Genomic DNA, 13,954 nt, shown 5'->3' with positions numbered 1-13,954 from the left:
ACACACACAAGCACACACATATATTCTTTTACTCTTTTATATGGTTCAGTCATAAGGCTGTGGCCATGCTGGGGCAATATATATATATATATATGTGTGTGTGTGTGTGTGTGTGTGTGTGTGTGTGTGTGTGTGTGTCTTTATGCCTTTATTTGTCTCCTCGCCACTGCTTGACAACCAGTAGGATGTGTTTACGTTCCTGTAAGTTAGCGGTTCGGCAAAAGAAAACTGATATAATAATTACTAGGCTTAAAAAGTAAGTACTGCGGTCGATTCGTTCGACTGAAGAATTCTTCAAGGCAGTGCTCCAGCATGGCCTTAGTCTGTTTATTGACTGAAACAAGTAAAAGATAAAGATAAAGGATCATAAATATTTTGTGATTGCTCCATCAAGAACAATGATTATTTTGAAGATGTACATTGTCGATGTTTTTGACAAATACTTATAGATACATCTCCATTTTCACAAGTGAAATTTTATTGCCTAAAATTTTGAATTCTTAAGTATTAAGCATTCCAAGACCAAAGAGATTCATTTGGCAATTTACATGTTTATTATACTTCGCGATCTGCTTCATGTCAGCCACGTGCTTATGAGCGAAACTACGTCGAGCAAATATCGCTTTAAGAATTCCTGCTGACGAAGTTAATATATGTGTATTATTTGGTGTACATCTCATCTCACAGAAGTGTTAAGTTTTGCCCATATACGTATTATATTTTGATTTATTACCAGTTGATTCTGCTTGCGTAATATGCTTTCATACATACATACATACATACATACATACATACATACGTACGTACGTGCATACATGCATACATACATACATACATACATACATACGTACATACATACACACACATCCATACATACATACGTACGTACGTACGTACATACATACACATACATACATACGTACATACACATACATACATACATACATACATACATACATACATACATACATACATATACACACATACATACATACATACATGCATGCATACATACATACACGCACGCACATATAAATACACACATAATACATACATACACATACATACATTCATACATAAGTGTGTGTGCGTGTGTGTGTGTTATATGTGTGCCTGTGTGTTTGTATGCACACAGATGCACGCACGCACGCATATACTTACATAGACACTCATGTACAGTCATATTTGTAAAACTGCGTGTGTTATGTGTTACATGTTTCGGTTCATCTCATCACACATGGAACTTTTCAAAAGTTGAATGTGTATATATGTCAAATCTCCAGCAAAGACATTAAAATAGATTAGTTTAAGCGAGAGAGAGAGAGAGAGAGAGAGAGAAAGAAAGAGAGAGAGAGAGAGAGAGAGACAAAATGAAAAAGAAATGGAAAAAGAGTTAACGATAGAGAAAAAGAACAAGAAAAAGCGAGACCGACAGAGAGAAAAGTTTGTAAAATAACTTACAGCAGATGCAAGCAAAACATTCACGATGAAATGCAAATAAGCAACTACAGCCCATATGCTATATAAACTGTATATTTAAAAAATAATTCAAACTCTGGCGCCCACCTCTTAGAATTGTTTTTCATTCTTGCCCTATGGCCAGAGGGTCCGGGATTGGCTTCCTAAGTCAGAAAATGGAATGGCATAGTCGATGTCGTAGTCACCAGAAGAATCTATTATCCCATTTAACCCTTCAAGGGAAGAATTTTTGGACGAATGCCGGAGAAAATTTGCCTTTCGTGATGTAATTACATTAAGAATGATACACAGATGGCTATTATATATATATATATATATATATATATATATATATATATATATATATATATATATATATATATATATATATATGTGTGTGTGTGTGTGTGTGTGTGTGTGTGTGTATGTATGTATGTATGTATGTATGTATGTATGTATGTATGTACGTATGTATATGTGTGTGTGTGTGTGTGTGTGTGTCTATTTATTTACCTATATTTATATATATATATGTCACTCGCCTCGCTCTCTCTTTATATATATGTGATTGTATATATATATATACATACATATATATATATATATATATATATATATATATATATATATACATATACATACTTACATACATACATATATATACATTTTATATGTATGTATGTATCTGTCTCTCTCTCTCTCTCTCTATATATATATATATATATATATATATATGTATATATATATATATATATATATATATATATATTTATATATATATATATATATATATATATATATATAAATATATATATATATACATACACACACACACACACACACACACATACATACACACATACATACAGGGTGCGATTGGTAAATTGTCGCCATTTTATATTTTTAATTTCGTGCATGCGCATTGTTTGTTCTTGATTTTGTTAACTACACAGTATAGTAGGGTCAGCTGGGCACCATCTGTGAGGAAAACAGCACCATGATGCAATTCAGTCTGTCAGAAATTTAGAAACGACATGCTATACGGCTTGGCATTCGCGCCGGAAGCTCCAATACGAACATTTCAGAGTGTTTAGGTGTCAATCTGAGGACAGTGCAGAGGATTCGGAAAGAGCTGGATGAGTCTAACGGGGATTATGAAGGTGTTTGGAGTGATCACTAGTGATAGCGACGTTATGTCTCCACTCATCTTCCCACACAGCCTTAGACTCAACACGGAGGCCTACATCGAGTGCCTGGAGGAGGTAGTCCTGCCCTAGGTCAAGAAGCTGGCTGGTGGAAGATCCTATGTCTGGCTACAGGACTCTGCACCATGCCACACAAGCAGGAGAACCCAGGCATGGCTGTCAGATAATTTCTGCGACCACATCACTCATAACATCTGGCCATCTTACTCCTCATACTGCAACCCCCTTGGTTATTATAAGTAGGGTGCTGTTGAGCGAGAGACCAACAAAGTTCCTTGTAACACCAAATATAAACTGAAGGCAAGGATTATGGCAGCATTTACCAAGGAGCCCGCGCAGAAGAATTGCAGGAGATTCCGAAGTCGTCTGGAGACCGTGGTTGAAGCCAATGGCAATTTTATTGAATAAATTTACTCTTTAGTATTTCAAGATATCTTTATGTAATTTTGGTAAATATATCTTTTAAAATAGACATCACTGTTATTTTCATTGCGTAATTTAGATAGTTTAGTCACTGCACGTGTTTACATACATATAGATACATACATGAAAATTTACGATAAACAGTAGCTTATGTATCATTTATTCTTATGTAGGGCCGGAGAAGAGAATCCTGTCGCGAAGTGTGTTTGAGGAAAGATGGAAGGCTGTGTTAAGAAAGGTGGGTGTTGGTAACCCTACTTAATCTGCATTGAGAAGAAGAAGAAAAGGAAAGGCGTAGCCGCTGGGCCTTTTAGGCAACCGGGCATAATCCCCTCCCAAAAGGGGGTAGGGAAAGACTATATAATATAAAATTCATCTTTTCATTAAAATGTTTAAATAAGGTTCATTCGAACTCGCATTAATTTCATTTGTATGTGTTGTCCTGTGCTGTATCATCTATATGTGACATTATTGTCTTAATAAAAAATTCAGCTAGCAAGCCATGCTACTCCAGACTGCTGATGAGCATTGACTCTGAAACTAGTCTCTGGATGCTGACTTTGCTGGGTGGAGGTGCTTATCTCTCCTTTGAAAACATAAGGACACAGAAAATGTGTCATGGCCAGCTGGAAACGGTGTTTCTTGGTGGGGTAAATAGCAGCATTCTTCCCTTTCATGGGACTGTCACATTAAGTTGACAACATGCCATCACTTTATCGTGCTGCAACTGTATCAATCTTTCTGGGAGATTTAGAAATGTAATATGTGTGTGTGTGTGTGTGTGTGTGTGTGTGTGTGTGTGTGTGTGTGTGTGTCTGTCTGTCTGTCTGTCTGTGTCTGTGTCTGTGTGTGTCTGTGTTTGTTCCCCACTATCGCTTGACAGTCGATGTTGGTGTGTTTACGTCCCCGTAACTTAGCGGTTAGGGCAAAAGCGCCCGATAGAATAAGTAATAGGCTTGCAAAGAATAAGTGCTGGGGTCGATTTGTTCGACTAAAGGCGGTGCTTCAGCATGGTCGCAGTTAAATGATTGAAACAAGTAAAAGAATAAAAGAAAACTTGCAGTAACTTCACGATTGGCCGACTTGTAGGGCTGTAAACACTGTTGTTGCTGATACTAGTTATATATGCCTAGACTAATCCTAAGGGTAGAGTTCGATGGAAGTTCCGTAGCGGGGCTTATATCAAAGGCATGAACGGAATGTACTTAAGATCATGTGAGACAGAGTGCTTACATATCAACATATTCTATGTACTAAAGCTAGACGTTCATGAAATTGATTATTAAGCATTCCCATTATCCCATTTTTTACATATTCATATTCATACATAGACATTCATATACACACGCACACATATACACATACATACACACACACACATACAGACGTTCTTTTATTCTTTTATTTGTTTCAGTCATTTGACTGCAGCCATACTGGAGCGATGCCCTCGAGGATTTTTTTTTAGTCGAAGAACGTAAACACACCAACATCCGTTGTCAAGTCACTGGTGTGTGTGGGGGGGGGGGCCTTCGAAGACTCATATTGTCGTTCAATGCTCGAAATGAGGAGTAGATGGACAGCCGACAACTGATGAAGGGTTGTTTTTTATGTTACTCGTCCTGTTTCCCATTTGTTTCTCTCGTTGTTTATGTACTCAACTCTTTTGTTTTCGTATTTCATGTTTACGGTTTGTGACGTCCTGTACCCGTATATGCATATATATATATATATATATATATATATATATATATATATATATATATATATATATATATATATATATATATATATATATATATATATATACGTATATATTTGTGTGTGTATGTGCGTACATATACATATATATATATATTATTTATATTATATACGTATATATATATATATATATATATATATATATATATATATGTGGGGGGGGGAGAATTTACGGAAAAAACAACAGACGAGGACTGGTGGTGTAAACAACAAAAGGATGTATTAATATATATATATATATATATATAGAGAGAGAGAGAGAGAGAGAGAGAGAGAGAGAGATACATACATACATACATACATACATACATACATACATACGTACATACGTACATACATACATACATACATACATACATACATGCATGCATGCACATACATATACACATACACATTCTTAGCCATAAAAAAAGCCTTCCAAGAAATATCTCGGGGGAGAAAAAAATAAATTCAAGAACAGTAGATTTGAGCTGCCTAAAATTAGTCAAGCATGAAGCAAAACACAAACAAAATCTTCAAAGGGATCAAATAATATACTTAAAATCAAATAAGAACGAATGGGTAAACATCTATGCACTTCTGCACCAATTTTAGTATAATCGTTCTTATCTCTTATTTTTTTCGGTCATTAGACCGCGGCCGCCTTGAAGAATTTTGAGTTGAATGTATCGACCCCAGAATTTTTTTTTTATATAGCTTGGTACTTATTCTATCGGGCGCTTTATGCCAGACCACTAAGTTACAGGGACGTAAACACACCAGCACCGGTTGTCAGGTGGACACAGAGACTCTCTCTCTTTGCCACACACACGTCGCGCGTGTTTACACACACGCCGCACGTACGCACACATACGTACGCACACACGTTCACACACACACACATACACGACGGGTTTCTTTCAGTTTCCGGCTACCAAACCCTCTCACAAGACACTTGCCCAAGATTTCTCGCAGTGAAAATGAACCCGGTACCATGTGGTTGAGAATCAAGCTTCTTACTACACAGCCACGCCTGCGTCTATAAAACCTAACTTTAGTACTGCAGCGTGTTGGCACTTATCCGTTCTTTCTAATTTGACCTTCAGTGTGCTTCTTTTATTTCCTTTGAAGTCTTTGTTTCACTCCGCGCACGACTGATTATTATTATTGAATTTCATTTCTGAAATATTTCTATGGAATTCTGTTTATGACAAGAATATTGTGCGCGCGTGTACATGTGTGTGAATGTCTATCTTCCTACCACCCACAGCTAGATGCCTATGCCCCGCCGCATAAATTCTTCTTCTTCTTCTTCTTCTTCTTCTTCTTCTTCTTCTATTACTGCTGTTGCTGCTGCTGCTGCTACTACTACTACTACTACTACTTTTTCTTCTTCTTCTTCTTCTTCTTCTTCTTTTTCTTCTTCTCAAACATCTTAGTTATGAATTAAGCACAACCTATTTTGTTTTGTCTTGGGAGATTCTTTACATCAATAGTAATAACACACCCGTAGGTTCAATTCCGTTTCTTTATTGTTACTAACAACAAAGAAGTGGAATTGAACCTGTGCGTGTGTTATTATTAATGGCGTAATGATTCCCCCAAGACACAACAGAATTTATTTCAACACACGAACTTGAATCAAGAATCTTGCAAACCAAATACAAAAATGAGGAACAACATAATGTTACATAAATTCATGTTCTGCCTACATGACATTCATTTTGCTTCATCCACAGAACGAACTTATGCATGTAACTATTAGCAACAATGGAGCTCACATCTGATGAGGCTGATCCTCATCAAAAACTTCGAAGTCAACGTTTTCCATTGAGAATAAATCTCATGTTATTAACCTTACTATAACTGGAATCAACAAGACTTCCTCAAGCGTATCTGCTCTGCTGTTAACAGTACCTCAAATAAATTTAATTTTTCATCCAATTATGCAACTCTGGAAACATATGAATTATGGTTAATTCCAACCTTCTCTTTTGAGGATTGGCCTACAAATACTCTGAAGCCAGGAATTTACTCCTCAGCCTCAGTCAAAGCAGTAGTATAGATACTTTTCAACTCGTGCTGAACTGAGAGACAATAAAAGTGTTTTGAACCAAAACTCTTCTCACAGACCATGACACGGTACTCATTTTTCAACATCCTAAAATTAATCAGATTTAATCCATTGACCCCCAGCTAATCATTTGACATGGATCTGCATAAAGCTGGGATACGATTATACATGGACTATCGCTTCACTGGTCTTTCACATTCGCTTCCTCTGACACCACAGCGTCGTGGTAGTTATTTGAGTTTACAGCTTGTATCGTATGCTCAAGCCACACCTATAACAACTCGTAAGCAAGAATAAATGTAGACTCTGGAGAGAAAACCCTTAATTAGGAAAACAAAGAGCTGGTACCCCCACCTCAAATAAAAAACAACAAACAAACAAAAACTAGTAGCTAAAATACTGCCAATAACAGCAGCCTCTTTCGACAGAAATAACAACACTTGAATCAGAGGAAAATATTTCCAAAATAGTATGGCCATCATTAAATACTCAAAGAGTCTTTGAGGAAGATCGAGCTTTTGAAAAAAATTATACATAGCCCTAAAGTGCTGTGTTCTATTCATTTTGAAAAACAAGGATAGAGCCGTCGTTTCATCCACTGATTCACTGATTGCTGAAACAGCATTCTCCACAACAATGCAAAAGATATGGAAGCAGGAAACATTCAACCAAAGCAATACCACCCTCTTTTCGGTGATTTTGATGTGGTTGACTTAGTCTGCATTAATGAAGTGAATCCCTTATATACCCACCTACATGACATAACTTTCAGCACTCCGAACTTCATCGGAGAAAGTAATAAAATTAAGTACAACTCAGCAGCAGGCTTCGATAGGTTCCCTGCTACTGTCCTGAAAGTGTTGACATCTATTTGCATGTTCTAGTAAACCACTGGAGGAAATACGACTCCTCGTAGGCAGAGTCGTTAGAGTAATAGACGGAGTGCCTCGCTGTATTTGTTCCTACTCTCTGTATTCTTAAATTTGGTGGATTGGTGGAACTGTAAAAGAAGTCGAAACGGATGCCCTGCGTATTTTTCTGAATTTTTGTATTCTGGAGTTCAAATCCCACTATGCTAACGTTTCTGTTATTCGTTACTCGTAGACTTATTGGTTTCTCTTGCACAATTATCGATGAATTTTCATTCTTAAGCTTAAACTACAAATAAATGATAAGCTTAGCAATAGACAAATGTTGATAATCACTCAATGCATGCTGCAATATATGAATTAATAAATTATGTTTAAGAAAACTTGAATTTTGTTGTAAACGAATTCTTGTTTTAAAATAGTATTTGAAAGACATCGTTGCTAGTTTAAGGTCAGACTACGATAATTGAGTTAATGTACCATGTCTTCTCAACTATCAGGTACTCGGTTAATCTCGCTGTAAACAGGTGCAAAACTCATCGATAAATGTAAAATAAAAATTGTGTAGGTGTCGAATATTTTAATGAATGTGCTTTGTTGTTTGTTAGGGTCAAATTCTTCTATGAAGTGCCTCTACGATTCAGTAATATATGACAATCGGTTTATACTATTCAACAACTAGATAAATATTAAAAAAGGAGGGAGGTACAGAGAGAGAGAGAGAGAGAGAGAGAGAGAGAGAGAGAGAGAGAGAGAGAGAGAGAGAGAGAGAGAGAGAGAGAGAGTTGTATTTGTTGGTATATTAAAATTGTGAAGGAAAGGAAAAGACGAAAAAAAAAATCCATTAAAAAGTCTTCATTTATGCCACTTTGCTGCAAAATCTGCAATTTAATTTCTATGTATTTATTTATTTAGCTGTGATGTAAACATGAATAACAGCAGGACTTGTGCTGGAATTCTGCTCCGAAGTCCTCTTAATTTATTCTTTACAAATTACAACTATCCAAGATTTGTTTAGTACTTGTCTCTCCTTGCCAAACCCACAGGCATAATCTCAAAATAATATGCCATGTGCGTAGGATAAAAATAAAAAAGAAACAGAGGGAAAAAATTAAAAAAGTAACTGTTTTCATTTTATTGGCCGAAATATAAAAATATATATACGTGTAATTTCTTTGCCAAATTCATTAAAATGCCATAAGTTGCTTTGATGTCATTTTAGATTCTAAGTAATATGCTGAGTAAAATTAATGCCATTATTCTTATATATTTTTACTATTTTTTATTCATTCTCTTTTTATTTACCACTGTTTACTCAGAAGTGTCACACATATTTTTGAAACAATAAGTTGTTGACAGATAGTTCTTCCTTTGGAATGGGTACAAGTCTACCGAGGTTTCATTTATTTTTTTTATACTTATCCTGGATGGATTTGAGCTCAGTATTTCAGGCTGATGAAGAATTTATCAATTAGAATGTACTTCCACTGTTTATACCACTAAACTTCGTCTACTCGTGGTATCTATTTACAGCTGAATTAGACTTGCTAACGAATGTTTAGAATTTTCTTTAACGGGAGATAAGCTCATAACAGAGACTTGATATGAACTGCTGACCCTTTGGTTGGATCCTATTTGCTTATCTGGCCGGAACTCTCATTATATCATTAAAAATTATTTTAGTTACATAAAAATAAATTTGGTTAAACATAGACTAGTGATGATGAGTTAAGCGTTTTAAAAATGCTAATTATTAATATACAATTGTTTTATGAAATTTATGAACAATTATTTAATTTCTATTTACAGAAATTAGTTGAATTGAGGAAATACAGCAAATATTATTTTTAATTATAAAATACAGAATTCTTATGACCTTGACAAGGAGGAGAATAAACAAAAGAAAAAACAACATACACATCCAATAAATGATAGAAAATGACTAAATAAATTTGTCTAAGCTGAATTCTTCTCAGAACAACATATTTTCCCCATTTACCTCCCACTTCCTCTCTCCTCTCCTCCGCCTCTTCTTTCTCTCTCTCTCTCTCATTCACACACATACACACATGTATTGGCACACATTCAGTTACTTTTTACCGTCTCCCTTTCTTCCTCAAACAAAACAAAACATGAATGCATTAGGCTTTGGAAAACGACGCAAACGTCATAAACCGGAAGTTAATTGTGTAACTCTTAACGAAACATATGTCGATTCTATATAAGGAAATATGTTTCCCCCAAATATTTAAAACTATTTTTTTGTTCGCCCCCGAATCTTACTATACATAAATTATGCCCCCCGTCAACTTCTAGCTTCATATTGCTTGTCAGTTTTAACAGACGATTGACTCAACTTGCGATCCTCACTAAGAAGACTGAAAAAAATCTCTAAACAACTTGGATGAACCTTTGTTCATATTCTCAGAAAATGAAACCATACACATCAATTGCCCATACTATTTTTCTACTACTTGCTGTAAGTGAAATTCATTCTTTATTTTTCTTTCGTTTCTTTTTTTTTTCCTTCCTGTTCTTATCCATTCATTTAGAAGTTTTATTTCTTCACTTAGATATTTTGACTAAAGCAAAACAAATGTTGCAAACATATGCCTTTCACTCCATTGTATTTTTCTTTTATTTTCGGATTGTGTACAATACAAAGTATGAAAATATCGCATCGTATTTTTACGACCTCGTCACTCACAATCGTGCTGCGGTGAAATGTTATTCAGTCACTGAGTCATTGAACTCTGGCGAAAGAACTTTGACACAAATGCTGTTGGTGGAAACAATAATAATAAAGCATGATGGCATGAGAATATTTTAACTGGCGATATTTTCTAAGATGCAACTAATTTAATTTCAATACACAATCTCAGATTAAATCTTTTGCTGAACAGGCAAAAGACAATTTGTTAAATTTTACTTAGCAAATTTCTCACATTTAACATTACCTGAAGAATCTAAACACATTTTCACATTATTGCTACCATATAGAAAATGAATGAATTCGAACACTTTCTCCTCCTATAATTCGTCGTTACTTTAACTTTTCGCCTAGTAGATACTTACACTTATACACAGGTATAATTATAAATAGAAGTAACTGAATATTATTTCCTTTCGTCATTCTTTCCTTTCTTCTCTTTATTGTATATGTCTTCAGTTCTACTGTATTTGGGTGGGCACACGCCTTACATTTTTCTCCAGTTTTGGTGCTTAATTTTCTTGCCAAATATAGGTACTCCAATAACAGAACTCAGATATAGAGAAAGAGAGAGACTATTGAGCCTCCCAATTTAGTTGCTTTTTTAAAACTTTTTTATACAGTAATACTCATTAAATTGCTTAGCTGACGATGGTCTGCAACGATATATATCAGATTGGAAAGTCTTTAAAGGCATCATGTTATGTATTCTTTCTTTCATTCTGTTACTTGTTTTAATCATTGGAGTGCAGCCATGCTGGGGCATTACCTTAAAGGATTCAGTCGATCAAGTCAAGTCGATCCCAATACTTATTTTTTAAAGATCTTGCCCTTACTTTATCGGTGTCTTTTTACCGAACCGCTAAGTTACAGAGACGTAAACAAAATAACACCAGTTATCATGTGGTGATACGCAGAAACACGCATGTACACGCACTCCTACACATACGCACGCACACACACACACACACACACACACACACACACACACACACACATACTATATATATATATATATATATATATATATATGACAAGATGCCACACAGTTTCTGTCTACCAAGTTAATTTCACTCATAAGGTATTGGTCAGTTCGGGGTTATAGTAGAAGACATATGCCCGTGATGCCGTGCAGTGTGACTGAACACGAAATTACATGGTCGGGTAGCAAACTTCTTAACCACACAGCATATCTGTGCAGATATAAATCATAACAGAAACATAAACGCTGTTTTCGTGACGTGGCCGAAATGCGCCTGGCGTTCTCGATGGTCAATGCTGGGACGAATTTTCGTCTTCCTCTGATATTTATTGTATTTTTAACACAGCACGTCTATGACAGATGCTATCTCAAGACAAATACTGCAGTAACTGGCCCATCAACAGTGTGTATACATTAAGTATGATACAAGGATGGCTACTGAAATAAAGAATATTGTTTTTAGTTTCAGACAAGACTGCACATTAGGGAATGAATAAGAATATTTCTTCTCAGCTCGAAAAGCTGATCTCCGTTTAATCTCACATCACATTAAGACACACCATTTTTGTTTTTATTCGGATTAAATATTTCAGGATATATGCGGTAGCGGTTTCTTGTTGCTTTTTGGCCAGTCAAATATTTTGGGTGTTCTTTAAACTAATTAACTAGTTGCTAATTAAACAGTATCTTCTCTCTAGTCACAGCAAGATGTGTTAAACAATCGAATGCTAATTCTTATTTGGGCGATATTAGGTGGCGAGCTGGCAGAACCTTTTGTACGCTGAACAAAATGCTTAATAGCACTTCGTCCGTCTTTACATTCTGAATTCAAATTCTATCGAGGTCGACTTTGCCTTTTATCGTTTTAGGGTCGATAAAATAAGCACAAGTTGTAATATTGAGATCTTTTTCTCATAATAAGAAGGATTATTAAGGTAGCGAGCTGGCAGAATTGTTAGCGCACTGAACAAAACGCGTATCAGCATTTCTACTGGCTCTTTACATTCTGAGTTCAAATCCCGCTGAGATCAACTTTGCGTTGCATCCTTTATTCTAGGAGTCGATAAAACAAATATCAGTTGAGTACTGGGGTCGATGTTTTCGGCTTCAACCTCCCATCAAAATTAGAAGAATTGTTTTGACCTAGAACATATACAGTATTACAAATGACACGAATAGAACAGTCAGTCTTTCACTTAACAATAATGATCCTTTCTACACAACCTTAAATTTGGAGCGGGTAGGGCAAGTCGATTACATTGCTGTACTTATTTCATCAACTCTGAAAGGATGAAAGGCAAAATCGATTTCGGCGGAACCTAAACTCAGAATGTGATGGTAGGAGAAATGTCGGTCAACATTTTGTCTGGCGTGCTATCGATTCTACCAGCTCGCCGCCTTAATAATAATAATAATAATAATAATAATAATAATAATAATAATAATAATAATAATAACAATAATAAGAAATTAAGGCAAATAGACCAGATATAGTTGTCAAAGATCATGAAGAAAAAGATGCTTTCTAATTGATGTATCAATACCAGCAGATGACAACGTTTCTCTAAAAGAAATGGAAAAACTTTCAAAATACAAAGACCTGGAAATAGAGGTAACTCGAATGTGGAATCTAAAAACAGAAACAATTCCTATCATAATAGGTGCCTTAGGTATAATAAAAAAATAATCAGACAAATACATAACAAAAACACCAGGAGTTACAAATATATATAACATACAGAAAATTGCACTACTGGGCACTGCACACATCCTACGCAAAACACTTTCAATACAGTAACCATAAGAACACCACAGAAAACCACAGCACATACCCAAGGCGCACAGAGCTGCGCTCGGTAGTGAAGTGAAAGCACGTTATAAAAATAAGACTACTGAACAATAATAATAATAATAATAATAATGAATTCAAATTTTGCTACAAGGGCAACAATTTTGGGGAAGAGATGAGTCGATTACATCGACCCCAGTGTCCAACTGGTACTTATTTTAGCGACTCCGAAAGGATGAAAGGCAAAATCGACCTCGGCGAATTTGAACTTGGAACGTAGTGACGGGCGAAATATCGCTAAGCATTTCGTCTAGCGTGCTAATGATTCTGCTTGCTGCCTTAAATAACAACAGCAATAATAATAATAACAATAATAATAATAATAATAATAATAATAATAATAATAATAATAATAATAATAATGACAATAATGACAATAATAATAATAATAATGACAAAAATAATAATAATGACAATAATAATAATAATGACAATAATAATAATAATGACAATAATAATAATAATGATAACAATAATAATAATGACAATAATAATAATAATAACAACAGCAATAATAATGATAATAATAATAACAACACTAATAATAATAATAATAACAACAACGACAACAACAACAACAATAATAATAATAATAATAATAATAATTATAATAATAATAATAATAACAATGATAATAACAACTGAAA

The 13,954-nt window shown here is 34.9% G+C and overlaps 1 protein-coding gene across 1 annotated transcript in view; it reads left to right on the top strand.

The window, feature by feature from the left end:
- The first annotated feature begins 9,854 nt into the window (after nt 1–9,854).
- Nucleotides 9,855–13,954, top strand: part of LOC106881772 (matrilin-1) — a 28,967-nt gene continuing 24,867 nt past the window's right edge. Inside the window, exon 1 of the mRNA XM_014932279.3 lies at nt 9,855–10,245. Coding sequence (XP_014787765.1) covers nt 10,171–10,245 — 75 coding nt within the window. The 5' untranslated portion in view covers nt 9,855–10,170. The remainder of the gene's footprint in view (nt 10,246–13,954) is intronic.

This window comes from Octopus bimaculoides, chromosome 4 (genome assembly GCF_046866305.1).
Source record: "Octopus bimaculoides isolate indiv1 chromosome 4, ASM4686630v1, whole genome shotgun sequence".
NCBI classification, from domain to species: Eukaryota; Metazoa; Mollusca; class Cephalopoda; order Octopoda; family Octopodidae; genus Octopus; species Octopus bimaculoides.
This window is presented reverse-complemented; position numbering and strand designations above follow the sequence as displayed.